The following is a 22,238-nucleotide window of genomic DNA, read 5'->3' on the forward strand; positions in this document are numbered from 1 at the left end:
GGCACTCACGAATTCAATTCCTTTGTCACTGTGAGGAAGCCAGAGTCCACTTTAAAGAAGATGCGAAGCAAGGATGGGAAGGGTTGACAATTTTCGTCCAGATTATGGATATCGAAGATGTAATTCGATAGGAGGGTGGGGAGAGATTGGTGGAGGAGATGAGATACAGGAGGCCGATTACGCAAAAATTATCAGTAGAATTGGCAAAACAAGGTGTAGTGGGTGGTGCGGCGGGTGGGAGCAGTGGTGAGACAGAAAGACCAGCTTCGCGAGGGTCAGTGGCTGAAGATGCAGAAGGAAGAACTGGAGATTCACACGCCTCCGTGGGAAGATGAGGATTTCACTGAATCTGGGTACCTCTGAGCACATCTTTTTGTTTAGATGTTTTCTTTTTAGTTGTTAAACCTAAAACTTTATTTTTTGTTAAACAATAAACTTATCGACCAGCTTTTGGCATGATGTATTTTCGATTTCTGTTTCAGATGATGTGGATGTGGGGTAGGGTTTGAGCAGTATACATTTTGGAATATCGTTGTATTAGACAATAGAACTAGATGGTGGTTGGTTGGGGGTGATTTGGGAGAGTGATTTTCTTTTTTGAAAGTTTGATGCAAATGTACATTTTAATTTAAATAAATAAAATATAACTATTACCGATAAAAATAAAAATAAAAATTTAATTACAAAGATGAAATAACTTAATATCTACTAATTCTATAATTTTATTTTAAAATTTAAGAGCATGCTTGTGGAACCTCTCAATCTACGACTTTGCACACCATTACTTTAGGAAAGTGGGTCCGCCCAGAAAATTAGGGCACAGCGGTAAGTCATCGGATTTGAAACATTGTATTAGGCATTGAGTTCCATATCTCAAGTTCTGGGTTAAATCGGCTGTTTATTGTTGTAGTCAGTATGCCTTCCTCTTGAGATCCAGCTATAAGAGTCTCCAGTTGATCATCTCTTTCAAGCTCTCTCTGCAGCAGGATTGGATGTCGTCTTGGACAGTGAGAAATTGTTGGAAAAGGGGAAAATTATTGGGTTGAGCTTGGAAAGGGCAGTAGAGATCAGAGCCATACGTATTCCTGTATTTGCTAAAGGCTATGCATACTGTAGAATGGCGTCTCAAAGAGGCAGCTGCAATGTTGAGTTCTCCTGGCTTGATCTTTCCCCTCCTTTATCATGTGGATCCAATTCATTTTAGATATCCTGAAAAAGTCTCAAAACCCTATTACCATTTATTTCTCAGGTATTATAGCCGTCCAGATCGATGCCTAAGAGAAGACATTGATGAGTGGAAGCGTGCCCTTCAACAGATCTGCTCCTGCTCAGGCTGGTTTATGGATATACCTGAAGGGTAAGTAATGAACCTCACTCTCTGCTTTCTTTTCACTGTTTTGGGTTTATTATTTCGTGACTGCCGCTCAATAATAGAAAATGAAATATAATTATTTAAGCATAGGGTTATAGGAAAGAGGCTTAGGCTTCTGGTTTTATTTTGGATTGGAAAAATATAGATCTATAGCCCAATAATATTAGAGTTTAGTTTGTAATATATAAAATTATAAGTTGGGAAGGGGTTTGAAATTGTTTCCTACTGTTAATATTTTTGTAATTTTGAGTATTTTGAAGTTTATTTTTCAGATTTTTTTTCTTTAAAATGATTATTTTAATTAGAATTTTAGTCTTTAGAATGATAATAAAACAAATTATCATCAATTATAATTATAAAAAAATAATTATAATTACATTATAACTAAAAAATACAAGGTTATTATAGATTTGTGAAGTTTGTCATCCACTTTTCATGGCTTCTAAATTTTATTTTCTCACCCTTCTCAATTTCTTTCATTTAAACCAAACATGCTTGATGCTTGTATAGAAATATACATGTTTCTTGTTTGCATTGTCAGCCCTATGATTCAATATTTTATCATAAATTTGTTTGGCTCATTTTACCTCACAATGAAGTTTGCTCCTTAGCTAGTCTTATCATAACAAGGGTTAGGAGTATCAGGCGAGTTCGCTGAGTTGGCGAGTCGAGCCAAGCTCGACGAGTTTTGCTGACTCGAGACTCGAACTCAGAGGGTTTAGACCATAACTCTCTTGACTCGTCGAGTCCAAGCTCCAGGACTCGGCCATGATAGGTCAATGTTTTGATTTGCAAAAAACGAAAAAAACATGAAGTTGTTTGACAAGTTCGTCTCTTTCTTATACTTTAAGTTATACTCCATATATATTTTCAGGATGTTTGAGAGTGGTTTCGGATTTCCATGAGTTATAATGCAAAATCTAGTTTTTGGAGGATCCTTCAAATTTCCAGACTTAGTCAAATTTCAGGCCATTTCAAGATCAGGATGACATTTTAAACTTTTAAGGTGAGTTTACTCTAACCTTGATGTAAGGGACGGGACCTAGGAGGACACTATGCATTCAACCAAGGTCTGATTTAGCAATTTGAAGCGTGACCAGATAGTATAAAAAAACCCTAGGAATGATCTAAATAACCCCTAATCACTCAACTGACCTAACCTCCTTCACTCCACCTTGAGGAGATCCACTTGACTTGATGACCTTTGAGAAACTCAATCCCTTCAATGCAAAGGCTAAGACACTAAAACAACCAACAACAAAACTAAAAGAGCTAACCCTAGAAAGCAAAAAGTGGGGGTCTTCATTTGCAATGGGGCGATGTGTGAGTACCTCACAACAAGGATGTTTCTGAAAATTTTGACAAAAAGGGGTGAGTTGGGGACATTTCCTACCTGTCCCCACATCCCAAAAAATCCCCCTATGGGGCACAAGGTTATTTTTGGCAAGGGACATGTTTTTGAGGAGCATATTTTCAAATCCTTCTGGCCTCCCAATTCCCCCTTCCATCCAACATATATATAGCCTAAAAACTAAGAGGTCCAAGAAAGACCAAGGTCAACTATAGTCCCAAGGTAAAACCTAAGTTCAACAAGCACACTATTTAATGCTACCATAAAGAAGCACTCCTCACAGTTTCCAAGTGAAGATGTTCATGATGTCTCATGTTGGTGCTCCTAGAATTTCAATTTGGCCAAAGAAAATACTAAACAGAAGCCCCAAACAAGTAGATACTCTACCAACATGCCTTTCATGGCATAACAAGCTAGCACACATTATAATTGGGCTTTATTCAATAATGGGTGCATGAAACAAGTTTAAAATCGGTAAAAATCTCTTAATTTCAAGGTTTTTTTTATTTTGCCGAGTCATAGCCGAGTCACAAGTCGAGTCAGAGTCTGGGAACTATGGTTAGGACAATAGATTAAAATTGTTGAAGTTTCACTAGTTATTAGTGACATTAAACCTGCACAATATCAACAAGGTGGCACAATATATGTCAATGTACCTGAATGCCTTTTGACAATTCTTCTTAGATTTAGATGTTAAAGAATGGCATTTAAAGAGATGAGTTAATGAAAAGTAGAGGTAGTGTTTTTATTTGTAAAAGCTTTTCAAAATGCATAGCTAGGGTTGTGATATTAAAATGCTCACATTTTTTTGTTTTCATCTTGAAAGAATACCCAAAAAGGGTCCTAAATTATCACACACATAGTTTGCCTTTGCTACTAGATATTTTCACAACTTTAGCCCCTATAATCCCATTTCGATACCTGCAAAATATTCGTTAATCGTTAGCACGATGCAACAACATAGATTATGCTTTGAAAATTTATGCCTTTTTAAATATTTTATAGATTTAGATGCTAAAGAAATGGCATTTAGAGAGAGGAGTTAAGGAAAAGGGATAGGTACTGTTCTAATTTGTAAAGTCTTTTCAAAATGCATGGTTAGGATTTTAACATTGAAGCGTTCACTTTTTTTTTAACAAAAAGTGTCCTAAATTATGTTGCACATAGTGCCTTTGCTACTGGATCTTTTCACAACTCTAGCCCCTTTAATCCTATTTCAGTACTTGCAAAATATTAAATTGGCCAATTGGTCTCTCTACTATTACTAAAATCAATCTTATGTCATTTGACTTTCATCAATTCTATCTTCAATTTTGTTCACAATTTTATCTCTACAATATAGAAATAATAATATAACAACATTTAATTTTTTTTAAAAGTCCAGGTTCACAAAATGGGATAATCAGTGCTAAATGATGTGATTTTTATTGTATGACATCTTCAAGCTTACAGTCCAATGAGTTGGAAGTCTATAATTTAGTTACCGTTGTTACAAAAGTTCACCTGCTTGATCAACAATTCTGGTCATCAACCTTGTGCAACATTGAATCAACCTCTAAGTGTGGGATTTGTAGAGGTAAGGTTGAATCTCCAGAGAAGGTCGACTTTCTCTTCAATCTGATGCAATTGTTGGACTAACATAACACTGAAATATCTATTGTACTAGTTTGAATGGGAAAAGGGAGGGAGAGAAGGTTTGCTGAAAGAAGGGAAAGGGGGTTTGCACTCAAACTGAAATGGAGATCTTCCTTGCCTACAACTGCACAAAACATGAGTAAAAACTACCCTAGACATGTACGGGATCCTATCTTACTTAGCTTCCTAAGAAGAATGAAAATTGGAAATCTTGAAGATGACAAGAGGGACTGAAAATAGCCCACAGATAACTCCTAAAGAAGGGTCAACACAATCACTATGCTAAGGAGAACTAAAGAAAGATGCATTCAAACAAGGTAAAAGAAAATACACAAGTTATGAGAACTGAATAGAGGCAAAATAAGTAAATTCTATTCATATGAAGGCAAAGCAATTTTTACATATGTAGAGAAACATAAGTTTTCTACAGAGAAAGAAAAAGAAGATCTAGAAAATATTACAAAAAATGCCTTTATAGTTTAGGCATAACTCAGAACCCCAACTAGGGTTAAGTTACAAAAAGGTAGAGGGGAGAAGAAAATACGATCGACTGATCTAATCTATAGCATGCAAAATCTTCTCTGTGGATGTCTAATCATTTGGGAGGAAACAAAACTACCCCACAGATAAAGCAACCCTCACACATAAGCATGGTCGAGTACACTTCCGGGCAAAAAGGTCTCTGGTCCGCAATGAATAAGCATGGGTTTCGTCTGAAGTCAATTGTAGAGGCGTAGGAGGGACAATCATCTTCCGAAAATTAGGAGAAATTTGTGTGGGATGGAGTTTGAGAAATCTCTGTCAAACCCCAAAGTCTTGATAATGCCTTGAAGAGGCATGAGTGGCGTCCAGAATCAGTTTGTAGGATCACTTCTGGAGTAATGACAATAATCCTCGGTGGTTGAATGAAAATCCGATCTGATCATATTTTGGGCATCGACTGAGTAGAGAACATGTCTCGACCACCTTTGCAAAAGCTTTTAAAAGCTAATGGCCATTGCAAGATTTGAACTCCAGTCGTCGATTTGAGAGATTCGTGCGAAGATGGACGCGTGAGATCTCTCCTCAATAGTCCCCATTAGGTTCAACAAAAGCTTAAAATGTAGCTGTCCGATTGGATTCAAGTGAAAATGGGCGGTAGAGATCACACCACGCATCGGGCCGGGTCCCACCCTATCCACGTCAGCACCAATAGAGAGAGCCTGAAGAACTCGGCGTTCGGCCAGGCCAAGAACCTCACCCCATCGAGGCACACATAAAAAGGAACTTGACATTCGGCCAGAGAGGGAAGCCCATCCTGTTGAGCCTCGAGCGGTTGACATGTGGCATCGCTTGCTAGCCGATAGGAACAAACAAAGAGACCGGCCCGTTGAGTCTTGAGTGGTTGACACGTAGGCATCGTTCGCTAGCCGGTAGGAACAAACAAAGAGATCGGCCTGCAGAGTCCCGAGCGGTTGAACTTAAGTAAGAGAATTGGAGCCCAAAAAGAAAAAGGCTCCTTTGTAGACTATCAACAAGGAAAGTGCACAACACGTAGGTGTTATACGGAAAAGCTTTGGATTTCTAGGATTAGATCTATAGCTTAGTTGACAGAAAAGGTCAACAGTTACCTCAAGTTAAACAAAATTGTAGTTACTTCCAAAGCATTCGTTAGATAGTGCGCACACAAAACATTCACTTGAAAAAAAGTGAATCCAAATGTATTTGATATCATGGTTTTAAAAAAAAATAATTGAAATGATTACTTCATGAAGTGTAGCATGCGTTTTTGATTGGAGCTTTGTAGTGTGAAACCACAATCTAATATGTGGCCATGTTTAGGGGGACTTGGTGCATATATTTTTAAAGGATGATTGGAAATGATTGTAGAAGATCTTGAATACATAAAAAATAGTTGTCTAGTCTAAGGGCAAGTCCTCATGCAACTGTTTAGCTTATTTTGGCTAGCAGTTGTTGGTCAATTATTTTAGCATCAATTTGTGGAGCTGGTGGCCTTATAAATGCCAAATTTTGTTGCTTATATGATAAGCAGTCCTCTTAAATTGCATTACTAAAAGAAATCTTTAATGCTAGTTGGTCACATAAATTTCAGAGAAAAAATTGGAAACAAATAAAAAAGAGGGAAAAAATTTAGAGAGCCATGTGTCAATCTTCCTAATAAGCACTTGCTGCTTATTTCCAGCCCCTTTTTTTCTCAAAGCTTATTTTTAAGTTTTAAGCAGTTGCTGCTTCACTTAAATAAGAAAAGATTCCAATTTATTTTTTCCTCTTAATTAAAAAATTGCATGGGAACACTCGTAACTGTTTAATTTTAAGCAGAAATTGTGCTTAAGCAGCCACATAGAAACATGGGGTAATAATTTTAAATTTTAATTACTTTTCATTTGTTAATGTTGTTAACCAAAGATTTAAGAGATTTCTATGTTATATTATAGTTTACCCTAGTATGAGAATCATAATATGTGTAATAGATTATAGATTAATGTTATATATATATAGAAAAGCATAAATTCCATATACTTCTCATATAGTCATCATATCATAATACATTGGCATACACTTTTTATTTGTTCTTCAGTACTTGCGTTGCCTCTCATAGAATGATCTCTTGTCTCTCAATATGCATGCTTTGCTACCCCCCTCCATTACATAGCCTGATACATGATGTTTATCTTTATGTAATAGGGATGCGTCCCTATTAGAGAAACGAAATTCGCCAGAAATCGCCTAAACTCGGCGAGTCCGAGTCCAAGTCACCCCCCACGAGTCTAGCAAACTTGGACTCGGCCGAGTCTGGGGTCCAAACTCACCTAGACTCGGCCAGACTCGCCAGACTCGACCAAACTTGGCCAGACATAGACTGGGGTCCAAAATCTTTAAAAATCTCTAAATTTCTTGAGTTTTTCACTTTCCCGAGTCTACCCGAGTGTGAAGCCGAGTTTGACTCCGAGTCTCGAGTCCCGAGTCTGAGTCCGAGTCCTGTTCCTTTGGTCCCTATCCACATTCCTCTATGGTGGTGCCTCCTTGGCATTGTTGCAAGTCATTTGTAGGTGCTGCACTGCTTTTCTGTTTGCTTATGGTAGCTCTATTTGGTTTTATCCTACTCGGGGTTGTGTTATTTTATTGTCAGCCTTTGTCAACCTTGTAGGTTTTCACCATTGGCCTCCATTTTTAGGTTTTTAATGTAATGGAAGTGGCGTACACATATGAGGCAGTGGTGTTATTTTGTAGGTGTAGGAGTGATCCCACACATATGATATTGGTCTAGAACAGGGGAGTGATTGAATCAAGAGAATGACTGTCTAGATAGAGAATGTAATAAATGGTGATTGTATGGGAATATTGCAGATATGGATAATATATGGTTGAATGCATGGAGTAAGTTTAAATGGATATGCACATACTCCAATTGTGCCATCCAAAACACAAGCAAACAATAGTTGAGGTAAGGCATAAGTCTGTAGTGGTAGCGTAGACATAGATATAATCTCAAGGTAAGAAGAGGAAAAACATAATGTTGCATGATCTAAAAGGATAAGTAATGATATCATAAAGAGGAGTGGAGAAGGCAAGTTGCTCCCCAATCTCGTAGGGACCGCTTTAGGAAAAAAAATATGACAATTTAAGCACAATATAGGATGGGGGAAGCATGGTGCACCCTTATGTAATATAGTAGTATAATAATGAAAACACAATATAGCAAGACAAGATGCGGGCAATAAGCATAGGAGCCAACTAGGCATAGGATAACGGCATGAAAAGACACAAGCAAGCATAAATATGTGAGCAAAGCTAAGTTGTCAGTTCGGGTTTGGACATCAGTTCGGTTTGAAGAACCAGTATGCCGGTATGGCCAAATTTTGAAAAGGAGTTTGGGTTTGTTAGTAAAAAACAATTAAAACTTATATATATAGATATATATTATATACTATTATTTATTTTATATATATATATATATATAAAACAATATAGAATAATATATCTATAATATTATATTATATATCATTAAATTTCAATTTATAAAAAACCTTAAAAATAAATAAAACCGATAGCTACTTTGACCGCTGCTGAGATCCTCTGACCAAGGGCTGTGGCATGTCAGCTGAGTCAGACACAAAATGTCAGCAGAAGGAGGCCAAAACAGAGTGCAAATCATGAGATAAATTTCACCGAACAGAGTCACCTATACTTCTGTGATTTCCGGCCTGCTCCCGCATCCACATTACCGGCATTGCAACCAGTGAACACCCCAGGGCTACCTTCGCACATTCTCAGACCAGGAAATGTCCAATCTCCCTGAAAATGCAGAAGAAACCACACTCAATCCTTGTTAAATTATTAACTCTTTAATTTAATATGTATTAAATTTTTATTATAAATTAATTAAAACATAAAATACTAGGCTGTTTTATAGACCTAAATATATAGTAGATAAAAAGAGAGCTACCCAAATTTCTATAAGTTACCGTTAAAAATGAAGCTGGATAATTCCTGCAAAAGCCTGCATGGCAATCACTTTCCAAAAATAAATTTTTTGTCTGCACTTCCACACGAGACCACACTGTACGAGACCATGACCAATGCACCTTTAATCGCTTTTGCAAGTGACAGTAATATTTGACTCTAATATCATATTGAAAATTTTGAAGTTTGAAATTTTTTGAACAAATGAAATCAGAAATCCAAATTATTGCTGTTAGTATTAACTGTTATATAACTTATATCATTAGCATGAATCCGAATCATGATATAGTTATTGCTATTATATCACTTCTGTTGTTGTCATATTAATTACTACTATCACGATATATTTATTGCTTCTGTTATAATGCTGTCATGTTATACTGCTGTTATAATGTTGTCATGATATTTAACAGTTTTTTTTAACGTGAACAATTTTTTTAAACATTTAAAAATTTGTCTTGCCACGGTCCATCTCTGAGATGGTTGGGAATGCAATAATAAAGTCATTCCTGAACATATCGGAGATGGCCAGAAATTCCCACATCATTTCCTATTTGCAACACACTTTAGAAATGTTTTGAATATAGAAGATCTGTGAGGATAGCCACGGGACGTCCCCTGTTGCTCCCACATCTGAAATGCCATTGGGGACAGGGACGGGGGTTTGAGCGCATGCCCTTGTGGAACATTCAAGGAATATTATGTATAGAAGGAATGTTCTATTTTCCAAATTTTCCCTTTCAGTGAATTTTATTTTATTAGTCTTGCAATTCTCCTCACAGACGTAGAACGAGGACAATAAGTAGTACTTCTGCTCTTTTATTGACATACTGTGACCATTGCAGCTTCGAAGCTGGGCTAGTGAAGATGGTGGTGAATGACCTGATTAAGGCATTGGACAGAGTGCCGTTATCAGTTACCAAGCATCCGGTGGGAATGGACAGCCCAAAGAATGCTCTCATTCAGAAATTAAATCTCAATTCAATGGATGAGGAGGTTAAAGTTGGAATATGGGTATTGGCGGTATCGGCAAGACTACAATCACCAAGGCTGTGTATAATCAAGATTATGTTGAATTTGAAGCTGCTTCCTTTGTATCTAATGTCTGCAGTCACACCACTGCAGCAGATCCCACAGGCCTTACAAATTTGCAGAAACAAATTCTTGATTATTTAAGCAAATATGACAGTACAATCCACAGTGTTGATAAGGGCATATCTTTGTTCAGAGAACGTTTGGGAGGAAAACGTGTGCTGCTTATTTTGGATGATGTGGATGCTGTTGAACAATTGAATGCTTTGGTTGGGGATTGGTTGGCCTCTTGCAGCAGCAGAGTTATTATAACTTCTAGAGACAAACACATTCTCAATGTTGCTCATGTTTCATACGAATGCATCCATGAGATGAGTGGATTGGAGATAAATGAAGGTCTCCAGTTATTTAATTGGCACACTTTCCTCAATGCATCTCAAAGTCCGAGTTACAAAGATTTGTCTACAAGAATAGTGGAAGCTTGTCAGGGGCATCCTCTTTCATTGGAAGTGATTGGATTCTCCATGTATGATAAACAGAATGATCCAGGTTGCTGGACGGGAGTTCTTTGCAACACAATCCTTAAGGGAGATATTTGCAGAAATCTTTACATCAGTTATGGTGCTTTTAGTGATGAGGGACACAAATTATTTATGAATATTACTTGCTTCTTTGTTAGAGAAAAGAAAACATGCACTATCATTTTCTGGAAATCCTTGTACAAGATGGTAAACACTGCTGTATATAATCTTTCGATGAAGTTATTGATAAAGATTGATGATAAAGGAGTATTGCTGAAAGAGAAAAAGAGTGTACTCGGCTATGGGAGGCTGCTCATTTAAGCACCATATCCAAGAACATCAATTTCTCTTGCTTTCACTCAAGGCAATTCACAAAGGCTTGAAATGCTGTATAGACCGGTCTTCGCTATCGTCTTTTGCAGAATTTGACCATTCAAGATGTGACAAAACATACACTATGTATGCTTACTACAAGTTTGATATGGGTGGGACTGGAAAATTGTAAAAGCTTATATTACCTCCCTGATTCCATTGGCAACCTGTCACAGCTGCAGCTCTTGAACTTGGAAGGATGTAGAAACTTAAATATCCTTCCTAATTCCATTGGCAACCTATCACAGCTTCAACTCTTGAGCTTGAGAGCGTGTGAATTTTTCAATAGCATCCCTAATTCTATTGAAAACCTGTCACAGCTGCAACACTTGGACATAAACAGTCTATATAATTAATTTAATTTAAATAACCTTCCTGATACCATTGGCAACCTGTCACAGCTGCAACACTTGGACATATATTGTTGTAAAATAACCTCCCTGATTCCATTGGCAACTTGTCGCAGTTGAAGCATCTGGATATAGGCCGGTGTATAGGTTCAGATAACCTCCTTGATCATATTGGCAATCTGTTGCCAACTGCAGTACTTGGACTATATAACCTCCCCAATTCCATTGGCAACCTGTCACAGCTGTAACACCTGAACATAAAGTTGTGTAGATGTTTAAGTATGCTCCCTGATTCTGTTGGCAACTTGTCACAGCTGTAGCATTTGAACATAAGACAATGTATAAGTTTAAACAACCTCCCTGCTTCCAGAGGCAACTTTTCACAGCTGCAGCATTTGGTCTTGAGATGGTGTGAAAGGTTAAATAGCCTCCCGAATTCCATTGCTAACCTGCCACAACCATTGCACTCGAATGGTGTAGATTGTCAATGACATAATTAAAATTATCACTTCTGAGAATTGAATATTTACTTTCAATTGTACCTTTTTAATTGTATGAATATTTTTCTTTCTATATCAATTATAGAAAAACTTATTTTCTATTTCTTTTTTCCATATTAAAATAATGCAAAAGAAAATTTTCCTCTCTTTGGAAAATGATAATCTTAAGTATTCTAAAGTAAAAAATTCTGGTAGCTGCTATAATGTAAAATTTATAGCAAGATAAGTTAGAGGACTTTTTTAATGGTTGGAGTATGAGAGCAATTACAAAAAGGATCATAGAGGGCGCTGCACAGCACCCAAAAACCAGCAAAAATGACAAAAAAGAAACAAGGCATGAAGAAGGAAGCGCTCATCCACGTTTTATATTTTTTTCCAGAGAATTTCTAATTCATAAAATGAAATTATTTAATTATAATTTTATATTTTAATTTAAAAAATAAATAAATTTATGATTAGAAATTATGTATTTATGAAAGTTAATTTTGAAATGGTGTATATGAACAATGTTATCATAAGTGATTCTTTTTCCAAAGATTTGTTTGATTGATATCTTTCTTTTTTTTTATAAATCTAAAAAGTTATTTTGAAAGCTTTTAATAAATGCTGTTTGAGTCAAATAAACTTAAAAACAATTTTCAAAATTTATGTTTTTGATTTAAAAAATAAGCAGCAAAATAAGGGTGTTGGTTTTTGATACTAAGAGCTTGTAGGTGGTGAAAAAGAAAGGCAGCAAAATAGGGGTGTTAACCCATGATAGTCTAAAGGTGGATAGGCTTTTAACAAGAAGCTAGAAGATCATTGTGAAAACCTTGTCAAATCAGCAATAGGCCTAAAATATGACTCCAGTGGGGAGAAACAACCAAAGGAGTTTTGGGGGTGTGAGGTTAGGGAGACTTCTCTTTCTGCTCGTGACAAACAAGAGTCGAAGCATTACTATTATTAGGAACATTAGAAGAAGGATCAAGTGGGGAGATACCAATAGGGTTTTTGTCCACATCGGGAGTAGATTCACCAGAAGCAAATCGATGCTGCAAAATAGGAGCAACAAATGTAGAAGCCTCGGGGTCAAAGGAGGCAATAGTAGTAGCAATGAGAGGGCCAATAGAGGCCTCAACAACAATAAGAGGCACAACTTCATCTTGAGAGGGGTCATCATCCTCTTGTGAGGAGTTATCAGGAACATTAGAATTCACAACCTTGATAGTCAAGTGATCATCGATAGCATTTTTCCACCTAGTAGTAGCACTTCTATGGCGTGATAGAAAACAATATGAATTTAAGTGACCCATTAAGAAGCATCTCTAATAGCAAAAGGGGAGGCTCTCATAATCCAATGATTGAATCCATGGCTTTTTTCCAACCATAAGAACCACATCCCCAAGGAGAGGCATATTGATGTCAATGTTGATTAAAATACAGACAAAGGTAGAATGACTCATGGTAGATAATCATCAACCTTAAAGAATTGACCCGTAGAGTTACCAATGGCCCCGTAACAAGAATGTTCTAAAAAATGAAGAGGAAGATTAGGAAGGCAAACTCATATGGGATACACATTGAGTGGTTCGATAAGAGAGTTAACACCCTAAGCCTACAACATGCAAAGACTTTTAGGAATCACTCACCCAACTACAGAGGTCAAGGAGAGGAGGTTGAACTTTAGCAAATTTGTACCCCTATTGGTAGAAACCAACATTTTCCACCACATCTTGGCCGCAAATCACCACATAGGAGGTCTTGACACAAGAGAGAGGACAATTCCCTTTGGGAGGATGAGCAACGGATCACCATGCGAGCAAAGCTACACCCACCAACAAAGGAAGAAAGTCCGAGAGGGACCTTAGAACTCGCATCAACAGGGCCACTATCCTTAACAGAGGCAACAACAACAACACTAGATAGAGCAGCAGCACTAGAACCACCATTGACCCCCACAACAACAATTGACTGGGCGGGAGACATAGGCGATAGAGACAGAGGCAAGGAACCAACACCAATCTCCGTAGCTAAGAGACAACCACAACAGGAGCACCACTCACCAACAAAATAGAGGAGACAATTCCATTACCGTTGAACGCAACAAAAGAAGTGGCACCAATCCCTTTGAACGTAGACCATGACGGAAAGATAGTTTCAAAAGAGTCCATCTTCAAAATAAATTCTATACAAATAAAAATCTTAAAACTAGCACTTGCACCAAAATGAGGTGCAGATAGTAAGATAGAGTTTGAGTATTATATTGGAGGGTTAAAATTGCAAGAAATGAAAACTACCTTTGTCATGAGTAATTGTTACAATATAATTGAGATGATCTTGAAATGTTAAAAAATAAAAATAAAAATCCATTGTATACAAATGTAGCTTAATTTAATGTTTTTGTAATACACAATATTTTTACAATGTATGAAGTTGATTAACTTAAGACATCGATTACATGGAATACATTTGTTGTTGGTTGCTAGACGTCTTGAGACAGATTGCGATTCAAAAAAACATTCAAAATTTTCTCTTATTTAGTTCAAGATTGCAAAGTTGTCTTCCAACCATATTTATACGAGTGATTATTTAGATTCAAAAAACCTTGATCATCTTTCTAGCCAACTTCATTAGACAACATTGTGAAAATAATGTAAGATAATATTTGTATATTTTTTATGTTAATAAAACATAAACTTTATTATATGTTACTATGAATTTAATTATATTTGTATAATAATACTAATAATAATATTATTCTTATTATATTATGAATCTTATAATTATGATTATTTTAATATTATTCTAAATATTATGCTATTATATTGTTCATTTATTTCTTATTATATCATTATTAAAATTAATATTTTAATTAGTTAAAAAAAAGCTAAATATTATATTATTATTGAATTATTTTATTACTATATTAATAATATATTATATTATATTATGTTAAATAATAAAAGAGGGGTTATGTTATGTTATTGTTTTTTTATTATTTTGTTTTTATTATATTATCAAAACTTAATATTATTAAATTACATGAGCATATCCAAACTTAACTAAAAGCTATTTATAAAGTACTTATATATTTATATATCTCTCTCTATCTATATCTATCTCTATACTAATAAGTGCTATTACTTTGTAAAAGTAAATAAATTAACTTTGAATCATTTATTTAATTATTTTAAGTGATGTAGTTTGAGTTAATAATATTTTTGTGTTAGTTCATTTTTTTAATAATTTTTCTAAGATTTAACATTTGATTTTATGTTGCAGGTCCTTCTAAAACCTGTCTTTTAAAGGGTTTCTTGTCCCTTAAAAACTTGTTTTTCCTTAATAAAAAACATTTGATTTTATGTTTCATATTTTATATTAAATTTTCCAATTTATATTTTATATCAAAAATTTTATTTCATTTTTCATATTTATTTGTTTTTAATGTTATGTTCTTATATCTTAGAATATTCATTAATTATAACAAATATTTCAAAAGTGTTTTTGATTAAAAAAGCAGGCGCGAACTCTTAATATAGTCAGAGACTATCAAAAAGACAAAACAAACCAAGAGAGCAAGCCCCCTTACAACAATCAGATCAAAAAACAAACTAGACCCAACTCAAGGAGGGGAAGAGACACCCAAGCCTTGAGAGGGAGAGGTTAGAAATATTTCAAAAATGTTATCATCATTTATGTTTGATATTAAATCTTGAAATTTACATTTTATGTTATATATTAAATTTCATATTTTTTTCATTTTGTGTTACATTATGTATAATACTTTACATAATAAACTATGATTTTTTTTAAACTTAAAATACTAATACGTTTCACCTTTTTTTGAAGAAAAAATTGCAAAATTAAAAAAAAAAGGTAATTTCACTTTTCTTAAAAACTTAAAAATATTGTAGACTATTTCTAAATATAATAAAAAAAATCAATTTATGTTAGTGAAAATTTAATCCTATTGATTTTCAGCAACTATATTAACATCTTTAATGTTGTATGTATCTTCTAGACAAATTTAACTTTAAATCTTCTCTCAGTAACAACATTTAAATATAATTAATAATTAACCTAAACTTTATATCTTTCAACTATAAAACCAATACCACCTAAAGAAATCTCAATACTATAATAATCTTCCAAATTAAAACAAAACTTTTAATTTTTATATAAAACAATTATAACAAACACAATTATCATCAACCTAAAATCTTTTTTATTTATACATTATAATAATATAAAAAATCATAACAAAAATAATTATCAACAACCCAAAACCTCTTTTATTTATTTGCAATGCAAAACAGGGATAAAAAAGGTGTGAGAAGGCTTTTAAAAAGATGAATCTGGACATTGTACATATCTTCACATGAACATTATGAGAAAATAAATTTGTAAATGTCTTCACATGAACAATATGAGAAAAGAAATTTTCTAAAACTTAAAAGATGATTTAAAATCTATGTAAATGGAGTGACTGTAATGGCAAGAACCTACTTCCTGTGTTGCAGCATAAAGTGTTAGCACAAAATATTGTCAGAATTCACTCTTGAATTGAGCCTAAAAACTGAATCAATCTGTGATGCCTTCAAAATGAAAACAGAACTGAGTTTGGATCTAAACTTATGCATGACATGACAAATTATAGGCAATAAAATTGAATGTTGGACTAATTCTATTCAAAGGATCTTTACAAGAAAAGAAGGAACAGACCATTTCATTGGCAACATCATTAACTTTTCAGCTCATCTTGTTTTGATCTGTTTAGTGGAATAAGAAGAAGTTTCTGATGTGGGTATGTTGAAAATCAATATCTTTTATGTAAAATGGATTTAAATGGATTTTGTTTCCATGGAGTTTTTTCTGTCTTTGTTCTTGGTGTTAATGGATGTGTCATATTTGATATAAATTTTAATCTGGAGTTGACCATTTGCAGTTGTGGTTGAGAAAATACTACGGTCACAACCACAAGTTGGAAAGCTCTTGTTGATTATCAAGGCTATGGAGTTGACCATTTGCAGTGGTGGTTGAGAAAATACTACGGTCACAACCACAAGTTGGAAAGCTCTTGTTGATTATCAAGGCTAAAGATTCAGAGATTGCATTTCAAAGAATGAAGAATAAAGTAATTTGTGATGTGCATTCCGCCATGGATCATATAATATTATGACTATCTATGCGAAATGAAAAGAACAAAAAAAAGAGTTGGTGTGTGAGATGACTTTATTCCTTATTTATAATAATTTCTAAAGAAGAAAATCTCATAAACAAATGCACACACTAAAGAGAAGAAAATGAATTGAATGGTGAAGTGGGTAAGCTGTGATGGACATTTTGCTTTAGTTCATATTGTCATTAAAATGACAGTTGAACCTGTCATAATTGTTTTTAGCACCATTTTTATCAGACTGCTAAATTTTTGATGGTTCTGTTAAAATGGTCAAATCATAAGTTTAATGGTTCCCTGACTGTTTAGGAAATCAGGTTTTTTTGGATTCATTGAGAATAATTTTTTAATGTCATTACTCTTGGATAAGAATTTTCTGTACTTAATCTAAATCAATATAAATCTTGGCTTTGCCTTTACGGACCAAAAAAAAAAAAAAAATTAAATTAGATTTTTGGAAGAGATAAGAATACAGAATAGGAGGCTTTTGGTATGCAGAAGAATTTTAATGTCTATATTATCAAAGATAGTCTATAGAATAACAGAACAACAGATTTTGTTTTTAAGATGATGTGTTCCCCTTTTTCCCAATTTATTTACTTCTCACAAATTTAAAATTACAATTAACAACCACAATAAAACAAAACAATATATTCAGCAATTTTTCTTTATTTTGAAAGCAATCTTGCATTGAACAAATTGAGTGACAACCAGTGGGGAAAACTTCTTGAACTTAATTCTCAGAATCATTCAGTACAAGAGCATCCTTTATCTAATATGAGAAAAATCCTACCGTGTAATTCTACAACACAATAACATAAATAAAATTAAAAATAATGCTCAAAATATTTAAAAAAATGCCTGTCATCGGAGAGCAATTTTTTTCCCCCATAAACAGATACGATCTATTAATTTTCCACACGAAAGGAATCCATCAAAAACAAACATTTGATACACAAAACATTACGATTAAATACTACAATAGCACAAAAATTGTTCAGAACAGGCCTCAAATTTCAAAACATTTGAAGAAAGCCTGGTGTTTGGCATCATTAAAAGGAGAACCATCAATACTTTCTGAAAAAAATACGTTCTAGTAATATAGCCAGATTAATCCATCATCAATATGAATACTTTGCACAACTCACCCTAGAATCCTTTAAAGTCTGAATTACACGGTGGTTGTGCAGGTATTTTGACTTACAAAGAGCTTCCGTAAACTACAAAATTCACCGTTCTAGATGCAACCAAACAATATTGTTCAGCACCTCTTATGTGCTTACAACCTCCATGGACAGACGACCTCTCTAAGCATTGTGAAGAGGCGCTGCCCTATCTTATTTTCTCAGAAATCCATCACATCCTCGAAGCACATAGTCATTAGGTCTTTCAAAATGGACGCCAACTACTTTTGTGAAACCTCGTGGACTTCACCCAATCTATGTACTTCTCCAGGCTGTCCAGAACTAAACATATGAAATGAAGAAAAAAGGCGGGGTTTCATCTTATATATCTATAGTCTATTGACTAAATATGTTTTATACATAGTGTGATCTGAAATGTTGATGCAAAAAAGATATACATAATCAAATAGAAATACAGAAACAGCTTGTTGATTCAGTTAATTGTGAAAATTTGATCAAATTAATGTTTCATACAGTTAAATTTTTTTAATTTTTCAATAAATTAATTTATATATACAAAAAGTTTTATAAATATATGTTCTACAAATCAAAATCTCATATCAATTAAAAGCTTATATACATAATTAGGTGCCTGGCAATTATTTACAAATTTTCTAATATCAAATTACTAAATTTGATGTTCCTCCCTCTAATAATATGTAACAAACAATCTAGAAATAAAATTGAGCAGGCTTCATAAGTACTAACTTTATGATTCTGGCATTCTCAATTTCAAGAAGTTTGGCTCCAATAAGTAAAGGGGCGGAGAAAGCCACTAGTTATGAATCAGGTATAGAACCAATGGGAGATACCAAGATCCAATTTAGAATTCGTTATTATATGTTTGCTTTAGTTTTCGTTGTTTTTGATGTGGAAACAGTCTTCCTCTATCCGTGGGCCATGAGTTTTGATATTTTGGGTCTATTTACATTTATAGAAGCTTTTATTTTCGTGATTATCTTAATTGTTGGTTTAGTTTATGCATGGAGAAAAGGAGCATTGGAATGGTCTTAACTCCCAAATTTCGGAATAATAAAAGGCGAGTAGAAAATTATCTAAATCTAAAGCCGGCGATAAATCCTATAGAATCATCTTTGCTTGATCAAACAACTTCAAATTCAGTGATTTCCACTACTCTAAACGATCTGTCCAATTGGGCGAGACTCTCTAGTCTATGGCCGCTCCTTTATGGTACTAGTTGTTTTATCGAATTTGCTTCATTAATAGGTTCGCGATTCGACTTTGATCATTACGGTTTGGTGCCAAGATCCAGTCCTAGGCAAGCCGACTTACTTATAACAGCTGGAACCGTGACCATGAAAATGGCTCCTTCTTTAGTGAGATTATATGAACAAATGCCTGAACCAAAATATGTAATTGCTATGGGAGCCTGTACTATTACAGGAGGAATGTTTAGTACAGATTCTTATAGTACCGTTCGCGGAGTAGATAAGTTAATTCCTGTGGATATCTATTTGCCGGGTTGCCCTCCTAAACCAGAAGCTATTATAGATGCTATAATAAAACTTTGTGAAAAAATAGCTCAAGAAATATCTGAAGATAGAAATGAGTTTCAACAAGGAAAGAGGTATTTCACTAGAAAACATAGGTTTCATTTTGGATCCAGTATTCTTATTGAAAATAAGGAGGAGAAGTTTTTTCATCAATCTTATGAATCTCGGTTTGAGTCGACTTTAGAGATAACTCCCAAAACATCTGAACCCATTTCAGAGATATCATACCCTTTAAAAAATTTGAAGAAAATACGAGAGGTTGCTGGCGAATGAATAATCGTTAGTAAAAAGTAACGAGCAGGAAATAAAAAATAAATTTGAAAAATTCCATTAGAAATGTCAAATCCTTATACAAATACTTTGACAATAAATAGTAATCAAATGCAAGGTCGATTATCTGCTTGGCTAGCCAAGCATAAGTTAGCTCATAGACCTTTGGGTTTTGATTACCAAGGCACATAAACATTACAGATCAAAGCCGAGGATTGGGTCTCTATAGCCGTTGCTGTATATGTTTATGGTTTTAATTATCTTCGTTCTCAGTGTGCTTATGATGTAGCACCAGGGGGTTCCTTAGCTAGTGTATATCATCTTACGAAAATAAACGATAATGCAGATCAACCCGAAGAGGTGTGTATAAAAGTATTTGTCCCAAGGGAAGATCCCAGAATCCTGTCTGTTCTACGTATTTGGAAAGGTGCTAATTTCCAGGAACGGGAATCTTATGATATGTTGGGAATATTTTATGAAAGTCATCCATGTCTAAAACGTATATTGATGCCAGAAAGTTGGATTGGGTGGCCTTTACGCAAAGACTATATTGCACCTGATTTTTATGAAATACAAGATTCTCATTGAGTGCAAAAAAAAAAAAAAGAATGAAATCCCAGTATGAAAAGAGTTTATGCACGTAGACATAGATCTATGTCTATCTATCTACATAGGTGATACATGTAAAAAAATAGAATATATATCTATATAAGAAAAGAATAAAATTAATGACTATTACTCGCGAATTCCATTTTTTTATGGAAAATATAGTTTTGATATCCATTTTTTATAATCTCATGCTTGTACTTCTACATTTGTCTAAGTCCATCTAATAAATAAAATAAATAATGTTTTCGTGTTCATCGGTGGTGTAACACACATTAGAAATGAGAGAAATGACCCTTATATCTCTCATATAAGCATGGGGAGATTTGAAATGATTATAGAAATCATTTTTGGGATCTCCCGTAAAAATAAATCAATATTAGCTGTGGCTCACATCCACAAATAACATTCAAAATAATATGAATTTGAATCAATTTGGATCTTTATTTCACAAAATTATCTATATGTTGATATTTTCAATTATTGGAATTTCAACTTATTATTTTCTGACCAAAGTGGTTGGACCCAAGTCTTCTAAATTTTTTTGACGCCGTAGAGGTCGGGTAACCAATTCAAGTACATCTCTTGCATTGGCAAACCCATGAATCTGAGCAAAAGTAAATTCAACTGACCATTTAGTACTAATTCCTCTTGCTTCTAGCGGGTTAGCATGAGCCATTCCCGTGATAGCTAAATCGGGTTGTAATTTAACATTTTGATGAGGAGCATCCAGAAGGTGACAATAAATGATCAGAAATGAAAACAAATATAAGGAGGCATTTTAGACCAAGCAAGCAGCTGCTAATTTCACTTAATTACTTTGAACAACAAAGTATGGATAGGGTGGGTGCGACCCAAAGAAAGAACAAGAGACTCTTGTTTTGAAATTTTCAGATTTTAAATTGCTAAGAAGAGGTTAGAAAAGAGTACATAGAGAGAAGATGATGATGTGGAGCCGATTATTGGATGTGAGGGTTTGCAATTGGGAGTGGAAATAGCAAAGAGTACGTGGTATATTTCAAAAGAGGATTTAAAATTTTCAAAACAAGTATTGAAGAGAGTAATGATAAGGAAGAAGATAAGTGCCTCGCAAGGTGCGGTGCAGAGATTTGGCTTTGCTATAGTTGCCAGTGTTGAATAAATAGAGCGAGGAATTGTGTGTAGGCAATTAAGGAAGAGGGCAACACTGGAAAGAGAAGATTGAGAGCATGATTTGAGAATTGGGGAAGTATGTTATGTTTGCACTTGCAGAGAGAAAAGAGGGAAGAAGATAATGCACAAGAATATTAAAATCTTGAATGTTAATTAAAATATGCAGAAATTAGATAAGAGAATGGGTTCCGCGTGCGGAGTTGAGAATGGAAGGAATGCGCTGAACTGAGGAAGAAGAGAGGGCGTTATGGCTCACTGATAAAGAAACAGAACAAGATGATTAATTGTAGAATTTTACTTTTTGTTCTTTGTTATTGTTCTTTGTTATTGGAGAACCACCCAAACCTTGATAGGGGGTTTGGGGCAGGGGAGAAGACTTCTCTTTCTGACTACGAGCAACCATAGTTCAAGTGATGTTTTCATTGGGACCATCAAAAGAGAGATTCATTGGAAGGGATCTGCAAGGTTATAATCATAAGAGTCAATAAGATGCCGCAACAGAACAACAAGAGGTTGCTGAAGAGCAATAGCAGGTTGTGACGAAACAACACCATAAGCAGGTTCAATAGAAAATGGCTGCAAAACAAGAGAAGTTGTAGTGGGGACCTCAGGAAATGAGGCCACAAAAGGAGCCATAGGGGCAACAGTAGCCGTGAGGGGCACGACCTCATCCTGAGAGGGGATATCATCCTCATGGGAGGAGTCAGTAGGAGCAGAGTCTGGAGCATTGACTCAGCAGTAGCATTCCTCCACCAAGTAG

At 34.7% G+C, this 22,238-nt stretch overlaps 1 protein-coding gene and 2 pseudogenes across 4 annotated transcripts; all 3 read left to right on the plus strand.

The window, feature by feature from the left end:
- Positions 1 to 778: 778 nt before the first annotated feature.
- LOC131049200 (disease resistance protein RPV1) lies at positions 779 to 17,065 on the plus strand. Of its 4 annotated transcripts, XM_057983243.2 has the most exons (3): positions 787 to 1,144; positions 1,250 to 1,357; positions 9,668 to 11,696. In XM_057983243.2, exons 1-3 carry the CDS (start codon positions 1,104 to 1,106, stop codon positions 9,996 to 9,998), a joined length of 480 nt encoding a protein of 159 aa, XP_057839226.1. In that variant the 5' UTR covers positions 787 to 1,103; the 3' UTR covers positions 9,999 to 11,696. The 4 variants fall into 4 exon arrangements, 2 of the variants coding, with proteins under 2 accessions (XP_057839226.1, XP_057839225.2); XR_009372729.1 differs by lacking the exon at positions 9,668 to 11,696 and adding an exon at positions 16,522 to 17,065 and having other exon boundaries at positions 779 to 1,357; XR_009106676.2 differs by lacking the exon at positions 9,668 to 11,696 and adding an exon at positions 16,607 to 17,065 and having other exon boundaries at positions 779 to 1,357.
- A 544-nt stretch (positions 17,066 to 17,609) lies between these two features.
- Positions 17,610 to 19,723, plus strand: LOC131049194 (NAD(P)H-quinone oxidoreductase subunit K, chloroplastic-like; annotated as a pseudogene).
- Positions 19,724 to 19,831: 108 nt separating this feature from the next.
- Positions 19,832 to 20,355, plus strand: LOC131875669 (NAD(P)H-quinone oxidoreductase subunit J, chloroplastic-like; annotated as a pseudogene).
- Positions 20,356 to 22,238: the final 1,883 nt, after the last annotated feature.

The sequence above is a fragment of the Cryptomeria japonica genome, chromosome 5 (assembly GCF_030272615.1).
Source record: "Cryptomeria japonica chromosome 5, Sugi_1.0, whole genome shotgun sequence".
NCBI classification, from domain to species: Eukaryota; Viridiplantae; Streptophyta; class Pinopsida; order Cupressales; family Cupressaceae; genus Cryptomeria; species Cryptomeria japonica.